A 23,491-nucleotide genomic window follows, 5' to 3' on the forward strand; every position below is an offset into this window, starting at 1 on the left:
CACCAAGACCCCCCCACCCCCCCGTCGCAACCACGGAGATGCTGGGGCAGGGGAGCGAGCCCGCGTCGAGGTTGCCACGATGGGGAACAATGAGGGGGGGGGGGTGTGAGGGGGGGGGGCTTTGTTTCCCCAGCGCTGCTCTCCAGTACAAAAAAAGACAAAGATCCCCCGTGTAGCCTTAACAGACTGTTGGGGTAAGTGCTGTTAGCGAGCACCTATAAAGGCCGGCACGGCACATGAGGGGGTGGGTGGCCAACACCACGCCCGGCCGCCTTTGTCTCCCTAGTGGCGATGTTTACACATTGCACCAGGTACTCGTTTGAGGCTGAGTCGACCTAGGGGAGGCCCGGGGCCGGTTCAGATAATCGTCACCGGTGTTGGCCGTGAGCGGGAATCGAACTCGGGTCGCCAGGTTCGCGTCCAACTGTTTGTGACCCCCCCGGGGGAGGTGGGGGGTGCAGTAGGGGGGGGGGGTCAGGGTGCTGGGGGGGAGTTGGGGTTTTGAGTGCTGGGGGGTGTGCTGGGGGGGGTTGAGTGCTGGGATGGCAGGCGGGGCTGGAGCGCTGGGGGGGAGAGTTTTCATTGCTGCGGGCACCGCTGCCACTGCTACCGACTTGGGGGTGGTGGGGGGTGACGGCGGCCAATTCGATTCCAAATGAGAGACATTTTACTTGAACGCTGCCGAGCCCAGAAAGCGAGGGGCACCGGGCGGGTCGCCGTGGCACTGTGTCACCACCAGGGGTGGGCGTCCAGAATCAGAACATTGATTTATACTGCGCAGAACAATGGGATTTAACGCGTTCCTTCGGAGTGGGCAGGTAGGAACTTGGTTGGACAGCGCATTCGTGCACGACAGACAAATATACACGACAGACAGACAAACAATCCCTGGTGGTCAGTGTGGAACATATTGTTCCTACCTGTACTACATCATGGGACCTCCCTTGCCAGTATCAAAATATAACAATAGGTTTTTACCCTTTCAACAAACTAAAAAAATTTGCAAGGAATCACTGTTTGGTCTAAAACTGTTTGAGACTCGGCTCTAAAGAAAGCTGTCTCTGGTGTGGACCAATCAGTTTCAAAGGCAATGCACATACTACATGTTTTAATTTATTTGCATGTTCACCACAAGTTTATGTGGTTAATGGAGACATGATTTTTTGCAAAAGATTTCAGTTTGGTGTTGTAACAATTTAACACAGCTGTTTTATTGCCAGAAAGGGTAAAGCCTATTCTTATAAACAATGGATTCAGTTCAACTTAGAGCCTGCAATGCCCTGGATCTCGATCCAAGGTCAGAATCTGAATATTTATTTAGACTGCAGGAGGAATCTGATGAGCTATGAAGCTCTTTTTCACAGATGTCCAGTCGGCACCAGGTCAGAAAGTTACAACAACAAACATTACAAAAACACGACAGCAGTAAAAACTATAGGAGAGCTAAACAAATCACTTAAAATTTTTACAAATAAATTTTAGCAGGTAAAGCCCACTGCGCTATTAGCTTCTTTGTTCAGAAGCGACCTGGCCACAAATGATGGCTCAACGAAGTGGCTTATCGTCACGTGGGCATTCATATCAGCCAACTAACAAAAACAGAGGACCCGGAGAAGCAAACAAATCCGCCTCGGTTGGCAGCTCCCGGAAAAATAAATCTGCGCAGGGAATTCCACGGGTGGTCTTCCCTTGTCAAGAGACGATCGATGGTGGTGGGGGGGGGTCTAATGACAATCTTAGTTGGAAGGGGTTGTGGTGGTGGTGGTAGCGCACCCCGTTGGGGTCAGTTGGCGCATCGTCCGCACAGATGTTGGAGAAACTCCCTTTTCCGTGAGTGTCCACGAGGAAGGAGCCCGTGCCCTGGCTCGAACGGCGTCAAGGCAGTACAGCAAATACGACTCAAACCTGTTGCTTCTGTGTCGGGTGGAGTGTGTCCCTCCACTCGCGCGGATCACCGCAAGGATGTTGCGAAACTCCCTGCCCACGCGCGTCCAGGTGTCGTACCCTGGTTCGCCAGGGTGGTCTGTATGGGATCGAGTGTTTCCCCCTCGCACGAGTGGGTTTTTCCTCTGGTTGACCCGGTTTCCTCCCGCGTGTAAACAATCATTAATCGGTCGAAAACACCTTCATATATATAGAGGACCGCAGATCATGGGCAATTGTCGGTGCCGGCTCATCGAGTAGCTTCCTTCCCGCCTGCCTGTGGTTCAATCTCGCGCCTCTTCTCTCTCTACGAGAGCGAGCGAACATTGTGTGGTGGAACCTCCAATTCGCACGGTTGGCTACGTGCGGTGCGAAAGAAGTTCAACATACATGTACACGGAAGTTTTTTTTCTTTTACAAGGTAAGGCCCACCGAACTTTGCAGCATTTTTTTTTCAGAAGGAAATGATAGCTCAACGAAGTGGCTTACCACGTGGAGGTGTCTGTAGCAGCCAAATGCTGTAAACGCACGTTGAGTCTAAATGTGAAGGGGAAAACCGGAGGACCCGGACAAAAATCCAGATAACCACGGGTAGAGCACGCAAACTCCAAATATGCAGCAGGCATCAGGGTCAGGATCGAACTCACGTTGCCGGCATCGTAAGGCACCGCGCCACCGCTCCGAATGCAATAGGCATACAAAGACAAAGATCCCCCGTATAGGCTTTAACAGACTGTTCGGACAAGTACTGTCAGCGAGCAGCACCTATGAAGGCCGGCACAGCGCACGAGGGGGTGGGTTAGTCAGCACCGCGGCCCACCGCCTTTGTCTCCCCAATGGCGATGTTTACTACACACCGCACCAGGTACTCGTTTGAGGCTGAGTCGACCTAGGGCGAGGCCCAGGACCGGTTCAAATAATAATCGTCACCGGCGTTTACCGTGAGCGGGAATCGAACTCGGGTCACTGGGTTCGTAGCGCTCCCCGCCATGCAATATCCATACACCACGCACCTACACACGCACACACACGCACGTACACACACGCACGATAGAAATGTCTTGCCCTTTATGAAGGTGCACGAGTATAATAACGCAGATTTGGCATTAATAGGATGGAATTCTGGACTCCTCTCTCTCTCTCTCATCTAACGCGCGTTCTAAATCCAAGGACACTCGTTTCGGGCCCCAACAAAAATCTAATTTGCAGGATTTTGCCTCCACCCACCACCACCACCCACCCACCCACCCACCACCACCACCCACCTCTTCCTGAGTGTGCAGGGGACTTGTTGAAGCGGCCGCACGGCCCCCGTGGTTGTCTCTGTCGGGCGAAGCGCGTTCGCCTCGCGTGTCCAACAACAACAACAGCAGCAGCAGCGAGCGCGCTCACTCTCGCACGCCGATTGTGTTGTGGGGAGGTCGGCTTTTGAGCGTCGTTTTTTTGGTGTTGTGTGTATGAAGTAAAATAAATAGATATTGTCACCGTCATTATCATAATTTTCTGCTTTTTTATTCTCTGGTGGCTCGAGTTTCCGATTCTCCTCCGCGTTTCTGCTCGCTAGTCAGAAAAATCTGAATTTTTATTTATCCTGCAGGTGAAATCCTCTTTTTTTTCACAGATGTCCAGTCAGGGTCAGATCAGAACCTTACAACAACAACAGCAAGAAACAGTACAAAACATGATAGGAATGCAACGTATAGTAAAGGTAAACAAATCACTTTTTTAAAAATATATACAACTAAAACATACTTTTATCTTACCATCACATCCACCGTCTCTCACCCTCCGCTCCATGCGCCCTGCGCCGTTGGCATCTTCACAACCCCTTTCATCTACGGGCCTCTGTGTGAGGCTGTGGGTCGCTACGTGAGTCTTGTGGGTGTCTGTGTGAGTCAACGGGGGTCTCAGTGTGAGCCTGTGGGTCGCTACGTGAGTCTTGTGGGTGTCTGTGTGAATCAAATGGGCCTCCGAGTGAGCCTGTGGGTCGCTACGTGAGTCCTGTGGGTGTCTGTGTGAGTCAACGGGGGTCTCAGTGTGAGCCTATGGGTCGCTACGTGAGTCTTGTGGGTGTCTGTGTGAGTCAACGGGTCTCCGAGTGAGGCTGTGGGTCGCTACGTGAGTCCTGTGGGTCTCTATGTAAGTGAATGGTGGATCTCTCAGTGTGAGGCTGGTAACACCTTAACATATGTAGAGGACCGCAGAGCTTAGTGAATTGTTGGCACCGGCTCGTCACGCGGCTACCTCCATGGTTCCCGCTCGCACCTCTGACTAGTTATCTCTCTATCGAGTTTGTTTTCCTTCCCCTGCACCTCCGATTAGCACGGTTGGCTACGTACGGTGCAAAAGAAGTTCAACGTACGTACATACGAGAGGGAGCGGACACTGGGGTGGCGGACGTGGTGCCATGGCTAACTCGCTGTATAAATTCAAATGGACCAACGGTTCTTCTTCACCTGGAGTGCATCACGCATCCCCTGGGGGTGCGAGACGTGGCCAGATTCGTTTGTTTTGAAGGTAAATCATTTAACACAAATGAAGCACGGGCAACTTACTTTGTTTCAGCAAGCCTTGTGTATGTGTTCACATTGTACGTTGGGTTTTTCGCGATTGAGAACCAAAGGGCTTTGCAAGGCTGCAAGTATTCAGGTTAAAGGAACAGCGGCAATAGACGAACAGACGGACGCGTGGCCGTGCGGTGTGCGGTGGACGAACCCACTGAGGCATGAAGAGGCACTAAGCCAGTCCAAACCCATCATCGCACCCCACCAGGGTCCGTAAAACGAGTACCAGTTTACAGAATGTCGAGAATATAGCAGTGGGGTTTTCTTCTTCTGTAGGCAGTAGTCCCCGCCATAGGGGTGTGGAATTTCCACCACTAATTTCGGGAACTGACATCGATGAAGACCACACCAGTGATTTCATTATAATCCCAGAACTGAGAAGGGGAGGGGAGTGTGGAGGGTGGCTGAACTGCATGTATCGCAGTCGATGAATTGCAAATTGTAATTCGTGAGGATACACGCGGAATATTTACAAAACACGAGCTGGCCGGGCGACCCAGGGGATTCATTACTGCCGTGCCCGATGTGCTGGACCAGCACGGCTGAGGCCAGGGCTGCGCGCGTGCCACGAGTTCATAGCGGCCACACGTTAAATCCAGCCTCCTATAAACACGCCGTTCTTTTCGTTGTTGTTGATTTGCATCTAATTCCTTTAGATCCCGGCTCAGAAAAGCTGTCCCCAATTGTGTTGTCACGGCTTTGGTGTTGCTGGCTGGCTGGCTGGCTGCTGGCTGGCTGCTGCTGTTGTTGCTGACACCGCTTCTGTTCAGGGTGCCGTGAGCGTCTCCGCTGTTTCCCCGAAGCGGAAGCGAAAGTGCGAACCTGTCGAGCCCGGAGCAACGCGCGACACGAACCGGGATCTGAATAGTTTATATATGTACTGGAGGAATCCGATGAGCTATAAAGCTCTTTTTCACAGATGTCCAAGTAGGAGCGGGTTCAGAACGTCACAAGAACAAACAGTACAAAGTACAGAATAGGTAATCACATAACTAAAACGAATATTTACGAATAAAACTAAACTATAGATGTTCGATCTTACTAAGTAAGGCCCACTGAGCTATTAGGCTCTTCTTTCAGAAGCGACCCGGCCACAAATGATAGCTCAACGAAGTGGCTTACCATGCGGAAATTGACAGCAGCCAAATAATCTAAATAATCAAAACGCGTGATGTTGATTCTAAATGTGAAGGGGAAAAACCCGGAGGTCCCAGAGAAAACATCCAAGCGACCACGGGGGGAGAGAGACATGCAAACTCTAAATATACAGGCGTCAGGCTTCTCCTGCATACCAGGCGAAGTAGTTAACATATCGTCATACTATACGGCTAAACTGTACATCCTTTATTTAACCAATCGAGTGCCTTTTAGGAGGGACCTGTCACATGGGGTTATTATTTTAAGATGTCTTAATCCAATTCGTGATGAGTGCTCATACACGTGGGAGGAAAATCTAGAGAACCGAAAGAAAACCCGCGCGTGTGTGGGGGCAACGCTATATCCCCGTACAGATGGGAACCGATGGCGATTCGTTCACTTGCTGTGCCGCCTTCACTTGGCGAGCCAGGGGATGGTTGCTGGAAACCACGAACTCCCGTATACCGGGCGAGGTGGTTAACAACACTGTGTGGCTTCGTATCCAGGCTCCACGCGACCATGGGAAGAACACACAAACTCCAAATATACAGCAGGCATTGTCAGGGTCGGGATCGAACCCTCGGCCTCCTGCACACCGGGCGAGGGAGTTCACATCTCGCCACGCCAACGCAGTTCGCGCCAGAGAGCTGCACGGACCGCTCAGAGCCACGCAGCACAGCCAGCTCTCGGAGCTTTACACCGATACTCAGCACGTCCTGAAGATCCCCGGCATAGCCTTGAGATCCCTCGTATAGCCTTGACAGGCTGTAGGGGCAAGTGCTGTTAGCGAGTAGCGACTATGAAGGCCGGAACGGCACACGAGGGGGTGGGTGGCCAGCACCACGCCCGGCCGCCTTTGTCTCCTTAGTGGCGATGTTTACACAGCGCAACAGGTACTCATTTGAGGCTGAGTCAACCTAGTGGGGGGGCAGGACCGGTTTAGATAATCGTCACTGATTTTGGCCGTGAGCGGGAAACGGACTCGGGTCGCCAGGTTCGTAGCGCGGCGTAGCGCTAACCACTACACCCCCCCCCCCAACACACACGCGCCCCCACCCCTCGCTCCCCACATTCCTTCACACCCACCGCCCCACCAACGATCCCGGCTCTCTTGTCACGTCGTTAAATTAAAGGTCGCCATTAAACCAATTTTCATAGCCGCTGAGTTTTTTTTGCTCGTTAGAGCGAAGACAACCCCAGCCCCCCCCATCCCCAAAGACAACCCCAACCACAGCCGCAACCCCATCCCCAGCCCCAACCCCAGCCCCATCCCCAGCCCCAACCCCAGCCCCAACCCCAACCCCAGCCCGCCCGCCGCGATCCGTTGACGCGCGGCCAATTACTCGACCGCGTAGAGGATGTAGGAGGCGGATTCTGTCGCAAGAAGCCCCCCCCCCCTGGGGAAGTGGTGTGGGGTGTTGGAGGGGTGGGGGGTGAGGGGTGAGGGGTTAGATGGCTTTGTCGGGTTTGAACCCTCGAGGCAGCCACCACGCCACGAGCGAACACCCAAACAGGGCCCAGGGCCCACGGATCTGCGCCACGGAGAATTGTGCCCCGGGGTGTTTCCTTTTAATTGTGGACTCGCGTCCCGTGGTGCGGGCGGCAGGGGCTGGGGGGGAGGGGGTCGCGCGATGGATTGCGGAGTAAGGCGGCGGGTTTGATGCTGTGTGGACAATCAGCCGTGGAGGATGTTTGTGTTTGTTTTTGTTGTGACCAGTGCGATATTTGTGTTGTTGTTGTTGTTTTACCGTGGTTGTTACGAGTCGTCTACGTCTCACATCGTTACTGTCACCACCGTGGTGGTTATTAACACTTCGTCATCATTGTCATCGTCATTATTCTCTTTTATCGGGTTTTTTTTATTGAAATATATCACCCGCATGACACCAACGACATCGGAACGCCGCGTTTGCGCCACGGTGGTGAGATGTTAACTCCCTCGCCTGGTATACAGGAGATCGTGGTTTCGATCCCAACCCTAACGCCTGTATAATTGTAGTTTGCGTGTCTCTCTCTCTCTCCTCGTGGTGAGATGTTTACTCCCTCGCCTGGTATACAGGAGATCGTGGGTTCGATCCCAACCCTAACGCCTGCTGTATAATTGGAGTTTGCGCGTCTCTCTCTCCTCGTGGTGAGATGTTAACTCCCTCGCCTGGTATACAGGAGATCGTGGGTTCCATCCCTACCCTAACGCCTTTCTAATTGGAGTTTGCGTGTCTCTCTCTCCTCGTGGTGAGATGTTAACTCCCTCGCCTGGTATACAGGAGATCGTGGATTCGATCCCAACCCTAACGCCTGCTGTATAATTGGAGTTTGCGTGTCTCTCTCTCTTCTCGTGGTGGCGTGGATTTTTCTCCGGGTCCTCCAGTTTTCCCTGCACATTTAGAAACGCGCGTTTAGAGTATTTGGCTGCTATAAATTCCCAAACGACGATAAGCCACTTCGCTGAGCTATCATTTGTGATAGCCAGGTTACTTCCGACAAAAAGCGACTATCGCTGAGTGGGTCTGACCTGTTAAAATAAAAATGAAAATGTGTACTTTAAATGAATAATAGTACGTGCACCGCTGTGCCGAGCGACGCATACACAGCAAAGCACGGTCGGAGGCGTGTACACACCGGGCAATATTAGAAGTCGATAACTCGATACACCGGGAGTATGTGGTGGATACGGTGACCACCGATAGAGGTCTTCAATGCTCCCTCTCTCCATGTCTCTCACTCTGCAACATTTACAATTGAGAACTCAAATTGTAAATGTTGATGATGTACTCTCCAACACGCCGGTGGGCTGAAGTGGTAACTAATTGGCGCGCGTTGTTTACGTGACAAACCTTGCCGGCTGTGTCGGGTGGTGGAGGGTTACGGCACATTTATACTTACGCGATATAACCCAAACACCCTTATTATGAATAATATCGGTCGCGAAAGCCTAGGTGTTAAATGTACTGTGCGTACATAATTACCGTCACTATCATCATCAGCAGCAGCACACCTATGAGTCTCATTATCCGGCACAACACCACTTTTCTCATCAACAGCACCGCACTACCTTAAACTTCATGGGGGAGAGGGGAGGGGGGGGGTTGCTCCTGCCCAATTTATTTTTTTGCCTAATAATTAGCGTGTTACATCACGAGTCACGTCGTAGCAACAATTCTTGTCATTTTATATTCGAAAGCAAAAATCGTCCGTACGAATCGCGTCTCAAATTCGCCGTGCGATCACACGGGCTGCATCGAAGAACAGCGCTTACAAAAGCGCGGAAAATCGACCCGAAAATGACACGCACGAAAACTAAACACGGACGTGACAGAAAATGCGTCCGTGATGTTGGCCTGCGTGGAACTCTGCGCTTCTCACACCAGCCAAGCGCATCACACAAACAAAGAAAAAGATCCCCCGTATAGCCTGTGACAGACTGTTGGGGCAAGTGCCGTCAGCGAGCACTTATGAAGGCCGGCACGGCGCACGAGGGGGTGGGGTGGCCAACACCACGCCCGGCCGCCTTTGTCTCCCTAGTGCATGTATTTGCACAGCGCAGCAGGTACTCATTTGAGGCTGAGTCGACCTAGACCTAGGGGAGGCGCTGAACCAATTCGGATAATCGTCACCGGTCAGTTTAAGCCGTAGGCTTTCGCGACCAATATCATCCATAATCGTCACTGGTGTTGGCCGTGAGCGGGATTCGGACTCGGGTCGCCGGGTTCGTAGCACGGCGTAGCGCTAACCACTCCACCACCGCTCCCCCACTTTGTCTTTGCCAAGAGCATCTCTCCCCCACTGACCTACAACCCACGCATGGGTGAACGGCCCCATGAGATGAGACCGCATAGCCACTTCAATGTCCCCCCTCTCCCTCTCTCTCCGCGGCTCTCTCTCTCTCTGCATCGTATCGAGCCCTGCGGGAATTTTGCAAAAGTTAATAACGCCGGGAGATTCCAGTGGACGGATACACCGATAACTAAGAAAAAAAACCCCAGCAGAGCCACTCCACACTCGGAGGAGAGTGGCCACACAATTCCTGCTCTCTCAGCCAACTCATTCTTCCGCGGGCATTCACGGCAGCAGGTTAATTGTGTCAACATCTCGCTGGCGTCGATGAACCGAGGGGTCAATGGATCGTTTCGTCCGGTCCTGACGAAGAGCGGTGTGGCCAGGCTTTGTTGTTTATGCTGTAACCCGGTGGTCGACTGACGGCGCGCGGTTTCTCTTAGCGATGTCATTCTCTCGCGAAACTTGGTTCACTTTGTTTTAGTTCAGTTTCAGTTTATTTTGAAGTGCCCTGTGAGCTAAGAAGCTGCTCTTGAATTGGGGGCGGGGGGGGGGTTAATCGACGAAAGCATCGCTTCTCTGCTCAAACACAACACGCAAGAAAAATAAAAAAGGATTACATAATGAACGGGAAAATGACAGCAAATCACGTGATGGAGAGCATATTAAAAACTTATCGCTTCGATATTCAACTGACGTGAGGATTACGATTAAAGAACGTATTGCAAATAAGGCATAACAACGCAAATGGTGAAATAGCTTCGCTGAGAGCAGTGGCGTCACGCGGGGGGGGGGGGGGTGCGGGCCGCGTGGAGTGACACCATCAGAGGGGGTGACATCAATGTGACTGTCTATGCAACTTTGTGTGCAGTGTTTCAGCAGAAATGTATTCTTTTTTATAAAAATATATATATATCCCTGTAGTTAGTTATATCAAGAACAAAAGATTTCGTAAGCCCAGCTTACATGTGCTATATCAATGTATCTACAAGGCTAAAACTCGTGGCTAATTTACTTTTTGAACCTTCTAACGCGCTCCGGTCAGAGCTCTCATTGTTACCCAACTCCAGTGACGCTTCGAGTCACGTGGTCTCGTCTGCACGTGCTCGGAGCACGCGCTGCGTGTTCGTCGCTGCTCGAGTTTTAATAGTCGCTGATTTTATCAAGTTTGCTGGTGTTTTAGCGACAATATCGTGGTGATTAGTATTTGTGAACATATATCAATAACTTGTTTGGGAATGAAGTAGTATTTCGATTTAAAGCTTTCGTGGCTGCAGGGATTCATCTTCTTGGTTCTTTCGGTAAAGTCACGTAGAAGGGAAGTAATACAATGATAAAAATATAATTATTTTATTATGTTTTATTTTTACTATTTTATTACTTCCCTTCTACGTGACTTTACCGAAAGAACCAAGAAAATGAAGTAGTAATTTAAGGAAATATTGTAATTTAAAGGTGTCATTTTAATTTTGCTCGTTGCTTACGTCACTACTCTTGCCATTACATTCAGTGATGTACGGGAATGACGATGTACGAGTAACATCAGTACAAGAAACATGACTAAGGAGTCTGCATGGTCTGGTACGGGCGGAGGGGGTCCACGAGGGGTGACACCTCCAACACGAGTGACGCCACTGCCTGAGACGCAGCACATTTCAAGTAACAGGAATCGGTTAAAAAAAAACGAGACGGTCAACACGCACGATGGGGGGGGGGCTGACACTGTGTCCAATCAGCCCACGAGGTTTTGACTCTCAGGGCTCTGAAAGCTGCCTTTCATAAAAAAACGCGTCTTTTACGTTTGACAATGTCTTCTTGCTTTCGTGCAGCTGTCGGTCACCTGAGTGCGCTTGGCAATCCGCGTGAATCTTGCGTTGACGGCAGCGTCCCAGTACCAGCATCCTGGCACAGCTGGCATCTTTGTCTTCGTGGAGAGCAGCGGTTCTTCACCTTTACTGCAGCCTTGCACCCCTCGAAGTTCCCAATCGTAACGACATTTTACAATGCCAATAAAAACTCAGGGGTTTGATGAAACAAAGTAAGTTGCACACCTACGTGCCCTTGCCTAATTTGGTTTTCGATTATTTACCTCCTAAAAGAGAGTCTGGCCACGTCTCGCACCGACAGAGAGGGCGTCTCGCACCCCCACAGGGGTGGCAGCGTGCACCCCAGGTGAAGCAGAAGAAGAACTACTAGCTTAGAGGACTGGGGAGCGGTGGTTCACTGCGCAGTGCACTGACTTCAGTGCGTGGCGATATCGAAACGGCTCCTCCTGTGTCGACTGGGCCCCACAATGAGCGCCTGTTGCGATGTGAAGACATCGCCGCTGGGCAGACAAAGGCGGCGGCGGCGGTGTGGCGGTGGCCAGCCACACATACAGCCACACACAGAGCCACACACACAGACACACACACAGCCACACACACACAGCCACACATCTGCCACACACACACAGCCACACACAGCCACACATACAGACACACACACATACACACACAGCCACACACACAGCCACATACACACACAGCCACACACACAGCCAAACACACAGCCACACACACACAGACACACACAGACACACACACAGACACACACACAGCCACACACACAGCCACACACACACACACACAGCCACACACACACAGCCACACACAACCACACACAGACACACACACACACAGCCACACACACACAGACACACACACAGCCACACACACACAGACAGACACACACACAGCAACACACACAGCCACACACACAGCCACACACAGAGCCACACACAGACACACACAACAACACACACAGACACACACACAGTCACACACACAGCCACACACAGACACTCACACAGCCACACACACACAGCCACACACACACAGCCACACACACAGCCACACACAGACACACACAGACACACACACAGCCACACACAGACACTCACACAGCCACACACACACAGCCACACACACAGCCACACACAGACACACACAGCCACACACAGACACTCACACAGCCACACACACACAGCCACACACACAGCCACACACAGACACACACAGCCACACACAGACACACACACCTCGTGTGTGCCGTGCCGCTCCTTCGTATAGCTGCCGCTCGGTGACAGCACTTGCCCCAGCAAGCCTGCTGGAGGCTACCCCGGCGGGGACGTGACCTTTGTCTGCTGTGTGTGTATCCGTGTCAAGGTGCGGCGCTGTGGTTTTTAATCATTAACTGGGCTGACTGGGAAACGAGAGGTTATGGGTAGAACCCATCTTGCCACGGCCCCCCCCGATAATGGACATCAGGAGCCCCCCCCCCCCCCGCCACCTCCTCACCGCTGCCTCGTCTCACTGATGGGTTCTCCAGCATCGGTTATCGGGGATTTTCTGTCCATGTATCTTTATTTCACGAGACCTCCTTTGCCAGTATTAAATTATGATAATCGGTTCTTCCCTTTTCTGGCAATAAAACAGCTGTATTAAGATGTTAAAACAACAAACTGAAACCTTTGCAGGGAATCATGTCTGCATTAGCCACAGATACGTGTGGTGAACATGCAAACGAAACAGCACGCTCTGACAGTATGTGCAATGTCTTTGAAACTGATTGGTCCACCCCGAGCTCTCAATGTCCTGATAGTGGCATGGTCTTTGTGCTGTTCGCCTTTTGGCGTCCTCTGGTCTAACGCTGTTTGAGACGAGGCTCTAAAGAAAGCTGTCTCTGGTGTGGACCAATCAGTTTCAAAGGCAATGCACATATTCATCTTCTTGGTTCTTTCGGTAAAGTCACGTAGAATGGAAAAAATCAAATAATAAAAATAAAACATAATAAAATATTGTATGTTTTATTATTTTATTATTTCCATTCTACGTGACTTTACCGAAATAACCAATAAGATGAATCCCTGCAGTCACGAAAGCTTTAAATCGAAAAATGCACATATTGTCAGAGCGTGTTGTTTTGTTTGCATGTTCACCACACGTATATGTGGCTAATGCAGTAACATGATTCCTTGCAAAGGTTTCAATTGTTGTATTTGTATCCCCCATCTTGGCTGGCAGCAGCGAGACAGATTCCCTGTTGATGACAGGTGGGGTGAGGAGGGATGAGAATAGACTTCACTCTTCATTCCAATAAAACAGGAGGTGCTAATGATGATGATAATTTACATTTGTGAAGGCGTATTTCATCCAAGGATCCCAACGCGCCGCCGTGTCTGGAAAGCAGGGAAGTGAGATCGAGCAAGCCGCGTAGACGTCCACAGCTCTGGGGAGAAGACAGATTTAAATAGCACGAGAGAGATTCTCATCGTCTTAGTGTCAGAGGCAACGCGTTCCACAGTCGCGGGGCTGCATTGGCAAAAGCCCGATCACCCCCAGGTAACGAAGCTTTGACCTCAGAATACTAAAAAGAAGGTGATTAGAAGATCTCAAGGACCTCATTGGTGGTGTATGTAAGTGGATCAGTTCCTGAAAGCAATGCGGGGGCTAACACATTGACAGCGTTGTAGGTCAATAGCCGGTCCTGATAATCAATTCGATATTTGATTGGTAGCCAATGCAAGAGCACGGGTGTGACGTGCTCACGGAATGGCGATCACGTGAGCGTTCAAGCAGCACCATGCTGATGTCCACACACCAAGTGGACGCACGTGCTTGTGGGAAAAACAAACGTAAAACAAACACGCTCTGATAATGTTTGCATTGTCTTTGAAACTGATTGGCCTACACCAGAGACAGACAAGTATTAATAGCTTTACATAATTGCACCAATATACAGAGTGGGCACATGTCCCTGTAACTTTCTGACCCCCCCCCCTACTAGACATCTGTGAAAAAGAGCTTCATAGCTCATCGGATTCCTCCTATCTAAATAAAGATTCTGATTGTGACAACAGCAGCAGCATGGGGAAGCACCTCATCCAGCAGTGGAATTTTTTTTTCATCGGATTACGTTCAATTACTTGTGACAACAACAACAACAAACGTGAAACTAGAGTTATTCGGATCGATAACCAGATGGATTTTAAGGAAGCCGGACAACCGTCGACATCTCCGTGTCATCTCAATGTCAGCGTGCGGTGGTGGGTCGCTCCAGGCTCTAACCACTCACCTGCCGGCAGAGCCGCCTGTGACGAGAGGTTGAACGTGGTGGGGGTTCACTGCCAATCAGCATCGGCATCGTTTCTGGAAAGCGCGGGGTGGGTGGGGGTGCATGTCAAGCCGTGCTAGTCGGAGGTTGCGGGGAGGGGGGAGTTGTGGTGAATGGAGTAGGAAGTGCCGTGTGGTCAAATAACCAGGGCGGCCGATTGGGGCCGGACCGCGTAGCTCTGCAACAATAACAGTTGAAGCGTTCATATTCTTGGTTCTTTCGGTAAAGTCACGTAGAAGGGAAACAATAAAATCATAAAAATATATTTTTATTATTTAAGAAAAAGATATTTGTATTATTTAATCTTAAACTTTTTTTTATTATTTAATACAAATATATTTTTATTATTTAAGAAAAAATATATTTTTCTTATTTAATAAATATATATATATATTATTTAATAAAATATATTTTTATTATTTAATAAATATATATATATTACTTTATAAAATATATTTTTATTATCTTCTTGGTTCTTTCGGTAAAGTCACGTAGAATGGAAATAATAAAAATAAAACATTATAAAATAAACGTCGTGAGAATGATTTTATTATGTTTTATTTTTATTATTTTATCATTTCCATTCTACGTGACTTTACCGAAAGAACCAAGAAAATGAATCCCTGCAGTCACGAAAGCTTTAAATCAAAATTTAACTCGAAGCGTTGTCTCTTGGTTTCTTCTTCCTCCTCCTCCTCCCCCTCCCTCTTCTTCCGTCAGATTTTTGCCATCCTCGCCTTCGCGACATGCTGCGGCTACCACGGGGAGCTGCTCTTCCAGCTGCCGTGCGGGAACAGCTCGGAGCGCCTGGGAGATGTCCACGTGCCCATCCAGTACCCATTCCGGTGGGTGCCGTCTGTGTGTGTCTTTCTCTCATCTCTCTCAGCTGTCAACCTCGCTCCCGGATTCGCCTGGTGGGGGCCCTGCCTGGCAACACTGCGTCAGGAGGAGGATGCGCGTGACACGGGGTGCCCCTTATACATCTCAACGTTCATCCCACAAAGTCCCATCACAAGGGAGAAACACAAACAAATAGACACAAACATTGTGTATGGGCGTATTGAAACGGCTGTACGCCGTATGGACCTGAAAACTCGACTTCCCTGTACAAGAATACGGGTAACACATATGGGTTGACAGGTTTGCGAAAGGTGTATGTACTAACCTAACCCATTACCTTAACCTAGTTTTATTTTACCAGGTAAGTCGCACTGAGATATATAGCTCTTTCGTTCAGAAGCGACCTGGCTAACATTAACGATAGCTCAACGAAGTGGCTTTTCACGTGGAAATGTATAGCAGCCAAATACTCTCTAAAATGTACAGGCGTCAGGGTCGGGATCGAACCCACGACTTCCTGTATACTAGGCAAGGTAGTTAACATCTGGCCACCGCAGCACCCCTGCATTGACGAAATGCTAACTCCCACATACTGAATGTGGTGTGCCGGGTAGGGAAATACGTCCCGGGTCTCTGGTGGACTGGAATAGCCACGGTCATCGTGAGATGTTCAAACACTCGATTCTGGGGCGCTGGGTGCAGCAATATATTCTGGGACGCAGGTCAACATGGAGACCCCATTGCGAGAGGGTTTGAACCACTTGACGTGCTGTTGTGCTGGGTATGGAAATGTGTTCCGGGTCCCTGGCAACGGTTGGCTACGTACGGTGCGTAAGAAGTTCAACATACATTCACACACGTGCAGAGGGAGGGATTTGTAGACTCTGCGGGAGTGCAGCAGCAGCGGCGGCGGGATTGTTTTAACGTGTGAATGTGTGAATGTGTGCATTTCACGGTGCCCCGCGTGTGATCACCAACTCCCCACACTTGAAAATCCGGTTTCATCACAACTTGGTCTCTGTGAGTCTATGGATCACCATGTGAGTCTGTGGGTCTCTTACGTGAGTCTGTGGGTCTCTATGTGAGTTTATGGGTGTCCATGTGAGTCTATGGGTCTCTATGCGAGTATATGGGTCTTCCGTGTGAGTCTGTGAGTCTCTATGTGAGCATATGGGTCTTCATGCGAATCTATGGGTCTCTATGTGAGTCAATGGGCCTCTATGTAAGCCTATGGGTCTGCATGTGAGTCTATGGGTCACCATGTGAGTATGTGGGTCTCTTATGTGAGTCTGTGGGTCTCTATGTGAGTTTGTGGGTCTCCATGTGAGTCTATGGGTCTCTATGTGAGTCTGTGGGTCTCTTATGTGAGTCTGTGGGTCTGCATGTGAGTCTATGAGTCACCATGTGAGTCTATGGGACTCCATGTGAATCCATGGGTTACCGTGTGAGTCCGTGGGTCTCCGCGTAAGTCACTGGTAACTGTTGTGAGACCATCACCTGACTACACTTGAGAACCCAGTTTCATCACAACTTGTTCTGTGTAAGTCCACGGGCCTCTACGTGAGCCCACGGGTCTCTACATGAGTCTTGATGGGAGTCTGCGGATCTCTGTGGGAATCTGCCGTGTCTCGGTGCAAGTCATCGATGACCGAGCCGAGACCACGGATTCACGTCCCATGATCCCTGCGGCCGCCGGCTCAGCGACCCTGGCACGGCCCATTCCCCCGCATCGGCCTCCTGAGATGCGGAGAGTCGCCAGGTTCCAGTAACTTGAAGGTGGGGGGCGAAGGGTGGGCGAGGGGTAGGAGGCGTGGCCAGGCGGCAGGCGCATGGTCAAGGATTTAATTTTCACCGACATCTGGAGAGAGAAGGGGGGGGGTTGCCCTCCTTCCTCCCCCGACAAACAAAAAAATGCTTGAGCCACTTGCAATAGCGGCGGCGGTATGAACACACAGAGCGGCGCCGCGTGTCATCTCAGGGGGATAACGCCGCATTGCCACTTGAGACATGGACATCCGCACGTGTGTGTTTCTGTGTTTGTGTTTCTCTGTGTTTGTGTGTGTTTCTGTGTGTGTTTGTGTGTGTCTGAGTGTGTGTCTGTGTGTTTGTGTGTGTTTATGTGTGTGTTTGTGTGTGTTTGTGTGCGTCTGTGTGTTTGTGTGTGTCTGTGTGTTTTTGTGATGGTGTTTGTGTGTGGTTCTCTGTGTGTGTCTGTATGTTTTTGTGTGTGTCTGTGTGTGTTTGTGTGTCTGTGTGTGTTTCTCTGTGTTTGTGTATGTGTCTGTGTGTGTGTGTTTGTGTGTGTCTGTGTGTTTTTCTGTTTGTGTGTGTCTGTGTGTGTATGTGTCTGTGTGTCTGTGTGTTTGGCCAGATTGTGGGGAGCGGTAGTGTAGAGGTTAGCGCTACGCTGCGCTACGAACCTGCCCACTCGAGTTCTATTCCCGCTCACGGCCAACACCAGTGACGATTATCTGAACCGGTCCCGGGCCTCCCCTAGGTCGACTCAGTACCTGGTGCGTGTGTAAACATCGCCACTGGAGAGACAAAGGCGGCCGGGCGTGGAGCTGGCCACCCACCCCCTCGTGTGCCGTGCCGGCCTTCATAGGTGCTACTCGCTAACAGCACTTGCCCCACAGTCTGTCAGAGGCTATACGGGGGATCTTTGTCTTCATTCGTCATCATTGAAACTCGGACGCGGCTAACATCAGTGGCGCGACATTTTCAGACTAACGTCCGTGGCCCTCTCCTAGGTCGACTCAGCCTTAAACGAGTGTTTGGCACTGGTGGAGAGGGGGGGGTACAGGAGACGGGTGACCTGGCGGAGTGCCGATCTCACCATCCAGTAAGAGAGAGAGAGATTTTTTTTTAATCCAAATTGTCTTCTTGGTGGGAATGCCGCCACCAAATCGGGGCGAGGGATCTCTCCACTGACCCGGCTAGCGACGATTGATCGAGAGCCGAAGTGCTCGTGTCAATTTTCTCCTCCTTCAATTACTCATCGAAAGGAGGGCGGCTTGCGGTCACGAGATGGACGCGCGCGTGCCCCACGTGGTCACGCATAGACTGGGCACCACGTGGACGAGATGTTAACTACCTCGTCTGGTACACAGGAGGTCGTGGGTCCGATACAGAGGTCGCAACCGGGTACCCGATACCCGTACCCTACCCGATACCCGGCTACCCGTACCCGGCCGGGTTGGCCGTGAGTCACTGATGAGTAACTGTTTGTCACTCATTTCCCAACGTCTTGTCTCTTCTCACAATTCAAGTTCCTAGAATCAACCCACCCGCGCCTGCAACATGGCTTCATCCCAGAGGTCGCAATCAGGTACCCGATACCCGTACCCGTTTGCGACCCTGGTGCGGCCGGGTACGGGTACGGGTAAGGAATCAAAACTTGTTTGCGACCTCTGGTCCGATACCGACCCTGACGCCTGTTGTAAATTAGTAGTTTGCGTGTCTCTCTCTCTCTCTCCGTGGTCGTGTGGTTTTTTTTTCCGGGTCCTCCGGGATTGTCCCTCCACATTTAAAATTAACGTCACGCGTTTCGAGTATTTGGCTTCTATACATTTCCACGTGATGAGCTGCTTCGTTGAGATTTCATTTGTGATAGCCAGAACGCTTCTAGAAAAAAACAGCTATTTAACTCAGTGGGGTTTACTTGATAAAATAAAAAATAGAGAGAGTTTAAACGTTTCGATCTAAAGCTTTCGTGACTGCAGGGATTCATATTCTTGGTTCTTTCGGTAAAATCACGTAGAAGGGAAATAATAAAATAATTAAATGAAACATACTTACGACACGTCGTGAGAATTTCATTTTATTATGTTTAATTTTTATTATGTTTTATTTCTCACGACACGTGGTGAGAATTTCATTTTATTATGTTTCATTTTTATTCTTTTATTATTTCCCTTCTACGTGACTTTACCGAAAGAACCAAGAATAAGAGTTGAAACAGTTTTATAGATTGTTGGGGTTGATTTTTTTTTGGCGAGCACCTCGTTGAGGCCGGAACGGTCAGGACGCTCCGGCCTCAGCGTTGTCTCCACAGTTGCCCGTAGTTACACACCGCACCAGGTGGCAATTTAAGGCTGAGTCGACCTAGGGGAAGCCCAGGACCAGCTCAAACATCACTTGCCACTCACAGACATTCTATGAATCGGCACAATTCCAAGTTTGCCGATTGGTAATTACCAATCCGGATATTTAAAAATGGTTGTGGATGTAGCGGCCTCTGATGTCTGCAGTGTGTGTGTGACGTGAATCAATGAAAACATTCGTAGTCCACGTGGAATCGAAATTGAATCGGGGAAACATCGGACCCTCCCCTATAACATCCTCAACGCGTGTCCGCTTGGATATTGGGTCGATTAAGTAAGTAGCATGCAGCGAGTGTGGTGTTTATTAAAAATATATAAATATATAAATTCTCATCGAACTAAATCGTGGAGGACGTTTAATATGTTTCGTGCGATCCTCGTAGCGCACGGCTGTGACGAGGGAACGGGGCGATTGACGGGCACTCTGCAGTTGCTTCACAGCAAATGTTGCTCAGAGTTCCTTACAACCGGCACGGGTTTTTTTTTTTCCCGAGTAATTTGGACCATGGCAACCGGCACTCGTTGTGCCCAAGCTCGTTTACGAAGTCCTCGCCGCTTAGCGCGTGGCGGCGGTGTCGCCACGACGTGCTTCTGCCATCAGGGAACTACTTTCTCGCACAGCGCGCAGAACGTGTACCCCATTATAACCCAGAACGCGCACCGTTATAACGCGGAATGTGCACCGTTATAACGCGGGTTTCTGAGCGGTTAACGAGGGACTACTTTCTTGAGATGCGTGGCTGGGCGCAGTGATACAGTCCGCGGAATGAGACAGCAACACGGAGGCGTTCCCTCGGATATTTGTCCCGCCATCTCTTTTATAAATTTCTGCTTCAAATTAATGTGCAAGTATTTATATGCTTATTTATACGCGGGGTTATTCATCAGTGCATTGCGTGTGTGTGTGTGTGTTTTTTACGAGCCAATTAATTATTTTACTCCCACGTTCACACGACGACATCTATTCACCAGCTCTAATTGCATTTTTACCTCATTGAGCGATTTATTTACTAATTGCATTTACAATATGCATACTTTAATTTTGAAGCGATCAGGGTATTTCCGAAATACACTTCTGCACTGCATGCGTATTATTTTTAAAATATCTATGTTTAGATTTTTATAAACAAATACCTACAAAATATCTGCCATTACCATCGACAAATACATAGCCGAAGGTCCCCTGCATAACGCCTGTTTTATCTCCGCAGTTGGCGATGTTTACACAACGCACAAGGTACTCATTTCAGGCTGAGTCGACCCAGGGGAGGCCCGCGACCGGTTCAAATAATAGTCACTGGTGTTGGCCGTGAGCGGGAATCGAACTCGGGTCGCCGGGTTCGTAGCGCGGCGCGCTAACCGCTACACCACCGCTCCCCACAATCAGGCCAAGACAAAGACAATAATCCCTCGTGTAGCCTGTAACAGACTGTAGGTGCAAGTGCTGTTAGCGAGCAGCAACCATGAAGGCCGGCACAGCACACGAGGGGGTGGGTGGCCAGCACCACGCCCGACCGCCTTTGTCTCCCCAGTGGCGATATTTACACATTGCACCAGGTACTCATTTGAGGTTGAGTCGACCTAGGGGAGGCCCAGCACCCATCCTTATAATCGTCACCGGTGTTGGCCGTGAACGGGAATCGAACTCGGGTCTCTGCCAGATCCGTAGCGCAGCGTAGCGCTCACCGCTACCCCCACCACTGTTACACATGCACACAAAACGCATGCATCACGCGGAGATCATTGCAGAGCGCTGTGGCAAAGTGCTTCTGGAGAGCGCAATTCGGGCTGGCACGGCGCGCGAAGGGGCCGCGTCACCGACCACGAATCGCCAACGGGTGCCGATTCAGAGGCCGTAGCTTCGCAAGCCAAAGCGGGGGGAGGAGGGCTCATTTTGTGCTCACTAAAAGTCAGAGATCGGAAATTCGAGGGAGGGTTTGTTTTCCTTCGTTTGTTCACAAGTTCTCCGAGATGTTTTGCGGTGGATTATTTTTTTACTTGGTAAGCAATTCCCCGTTGCCTCCGCTTAGCCGGCTCGGACACGCGAGTCCACTGCCACAGTAAAATGCATTCTTTTTTTTTCAAATGCCGCGCAGAAAACGTCAAAACTATTTCAGATCTGAGACTTTTTATTTTGCCCTTCCCAATTTCACTGGTTGATTTTTAAAACTTCCAGTTTGACTTCAATTTAGATTCATCATTTTTTTTTCATCCTAAAATTTATTTTTTTGCGTGAAAATAATTCACCTTTAACCAGACGGGAGCCAACTTTTTCATGACTTCAAATACCACTCGCGTGGAATGTTCCTTCACGTTGGAGAAGAGCCGAAACGTCGAGCGCAGATTTGCCAGGATCAGCGATCCTTTGTAGTTAGCATCGAGGGAGCAACACTTTCCCTACTCGTCGCACGACTGTCACAGCGATATTTCAGGCATTATCAGCGCTGAGATTTATCCAAATTTAAGTGCAGCATCTTTGTTGTTTTGTGTCGTCATTGGGTGACCGGGGCTGAGACCATCAACTCGCATCGCTTGAGACTCCAGCGGCTGCCCTCGATTCGAACCCAGGATAGATCAGCTGTTCCGGCTTCGCACTCTGACCTCTTGAGCCGCCTGGCTGCCTCGCCTCTGCTGGCGTGGGGGAATGGTGGCGCAGTAGTTGGCAAGCTCCGTTAAGAACCAGATGCCCCAAGCTCACGGCTAAAACATCAGTATCGAGCGATATCCAAACCAGTCCTGGGCCTCACCTAGGTCAGCAGGTACTCGTGTATGATTAGTAGCCGCTGCAGTGTGGAAGCATCAGCACTGGCGAGACAAAGGTGGCCCACTGCGCTACCACTTGCACGCGGCACCAGCCTTCGTAGGCGCACGCTAACAGCACTTACCCCGACATCCCGGTGAAGGCTACACGGGGGATATTTGTGTCTGTGTGTGTATGTTGAACTTCTTTTGCACCGCACATAGCCAACCGTGCCAATCGGAGGTTGGCACGGTGTGAACGCAGGGAGCGCTAGCCAAGCGGTTAGCGCGTCACAACTGCAATTCCGCTCACCTGGGTTGGATTCCTGACCGCGGCTATCATCGGCAGCGAGCGACGTCTCAACCGCTCCTGCCCAAATTCTTGGGTTTTTTCGGTAAAGTCACGTAGGTAAAAAATTAAAATTAATAAAAGTAAAATAAAATAAAAATCACGACGTTTCGGAGGCAACACAAGCTTCCGTCTTCAGGTGGAACCGTCACAGCACGATAGCTGTATCCTGCCCACCCAGCCCACCCCGGGCTACGTGAGCGGGCGGGCAGGCGGGCGGCAGGGGACCGCGACGTCTGCGTTGCGTGCGTGCGGTTTGGGTCGCCCGCAGGCTGCTGGGGGTGGTGGCGCGGGTCTCCGGCTGCGTGCCCGCGGGCCTGCACGTGCGTCTGGCGAGCGACGGCGCGACCGTGGCGATGGACGCCGGACGGCCGTCGGCGCTGCCGGCGGGCCTGGCCGGCGTGGTGCCGTCGGCGCGGCTGCTCGTCGCCGTGGGGGTGGTGTCGCTCCTCTACTCCCTCTGCGCCACCGTCGCCACCATCTTCTACCAGCGCAACTACCTGCGCAACAACCGCGGCCCCAAGATCGTACGTGCCCGCGTGCGCACGTGACCGCGCGGCCGGAAATTGATTTGAAGCCTCGGTGCCAAATATTGCCTAAGCTCTGCCGTCCTCGATATATATGAAGATATTTTCAGTCAATTAATGAGGGATACGAAGGCCAAATGGCGTATTGTATGGTTGTGCAATGTAACCTAAAAAAATACACAATCGTGAACCGTAATATCGATCGCAAAAATCTACGCGTTTTACTTATAAAAATGTTGGGCACGTAGCTGGGAGCGATGACACGAAGTGATGCTGAGGCTTTTATGACCAAATTAGCTCGGGGATTTGTCGTGGTGCTCCAGTCTTGCATTTCAGCTGTTATTAAGCAGCGAATATTCTTGGCAGTTGCCCTCAATATCC

The 23,491-nt window shown here is 50.5% G+C and overlaps 1 protein-coding gene across 1 annotated transcript in view; it reads left to right on the plus strand.

The window, feature by feature from the left end:
• Positions 1-23,491, plus strand: part of LOC144946131 (uncharacterized) — a 99,800-nt gene that overhangs the window by 70,525 nt on the left and 5,784 nt on the right. The window contains exons 2-3 of the mRNA XM_078874893.1: positions 15,273-15,397; positions 22,855-23,110. Of these exons, the coding sequence (XP_078731019.1) occupies positions 15,273-15,397; positions 22,855-23,110 (381 nt within the window). The remainder of the gene's footprint in view (positions 1-15,272; positions 15,398-22,854; positions 23,111-23,491) is intronic.

Source organism: Lampetra fluviatilis, chromosome 40 (assembly GCF_964198595.1).
Source record: "Lampetra fluviatilis chromosome 40, kcLamFluv1.1, whole genome shotgun sequence".
Classification (NCBI taxonomy): domain Eukaryota; kingdom Metazoa; phylum Chordata; class Hyperoartia; order Petromyzontiformes; family Petromyzontidae; genus Lampetra; species Lampetra fluviatilis.